Source organism: Penaeus monodon, chromosome 28 (genome assembly GCF_015228065.2).
Source record: "Penaeus monodon isolate SGIC_2016 chromosome 28, NSTDA_Pmon_1, whole genome shotgun sequence".
Taxonomy (NCBI): domain Eukaryota; kingdom Metazoa; phylum Arthropoda; class Malacostraca; order Decapoda; family Penaeidae; genus Penaeus; species Penaeus monodon.
Genome location: NC_051413.1, coordinates 4,920,927 through 4,921,551, shown reverse-complemented (window position 1 = coordinate 4,921,551; position 625 = coordinate 4,920,927). Strand labels below are relative to the sequence as shown.

General features: G+C 34.7%; 1 protein-coding gene across 1 annotated transcript in view; it reads right to left on the bottom strand.

Annotated features, from left to right (window-relative positions):
* The window catches only part of LOC119591022, a 9,619-nt gene that overhangs the window by 8,367 nt on the left and 627 nt on the right, over nt 1-625 (bottom strand). Inside the window, exon 3 of the mRNA XM_037939752.1 lies at nt 433-547. Coding sequence (XP_037795680.1) covers nt 433-547 — 115 coding nt within the window. The remainder of the gene's footprint in view (nt 1-432; nt 548-625) is intronic.

The window sequence follows — 625 nt, the reverse complement described above, 5'->3', positions numbered from 1 at the left end:
CGCGCCCGCGCCAAATGCAAGTCAAAAGACAAAAGCAAGTAGCTTTTAGTTTTGTTAACAGATTTCATCCTTAACAAAGAGGGCTTGCAAAAGAAGGGGAGTGGGGACTATCTGCCAATTCTGAGCAAAAAAGTCTAACAACCATGGTTACAAACCAGAATGTATCAAAAATTTCCTAGCATTTATTTCATTCTGCACATTTAGAGTTCAAGTCCACAAGGCTTCACAAAGGAATCCCATTCAGTAGCAAGCATCATGAGACAGTAATAAGAAGTATAAAGTTGTTAAGTGTTTTTCCAATGCAATTACAATTCTCAGAGAAACCAAAAAAATTATCTTTTAATGTCACATTTCACATCTGGATACATTATGCTATAAATTTTCCTGAACATTCACTTCTAATTCACTTGCCACTTACTTTAAAATTTCTACTGTTCAAGTACTCCTGTGTTACTATAAAAATTTCTATGCTTCACTTGACTTGACACTGCTTGTGTAATACCAAAGTGAATTTCCATGGAATTTTTATTGGCAAAGATGAACCATGCTGGAAATTACTTCCCTCTGAAATTTTGAAAAATCACACTCCTAAGAGAGCACACATGAATTCTTAACTTCATTTATG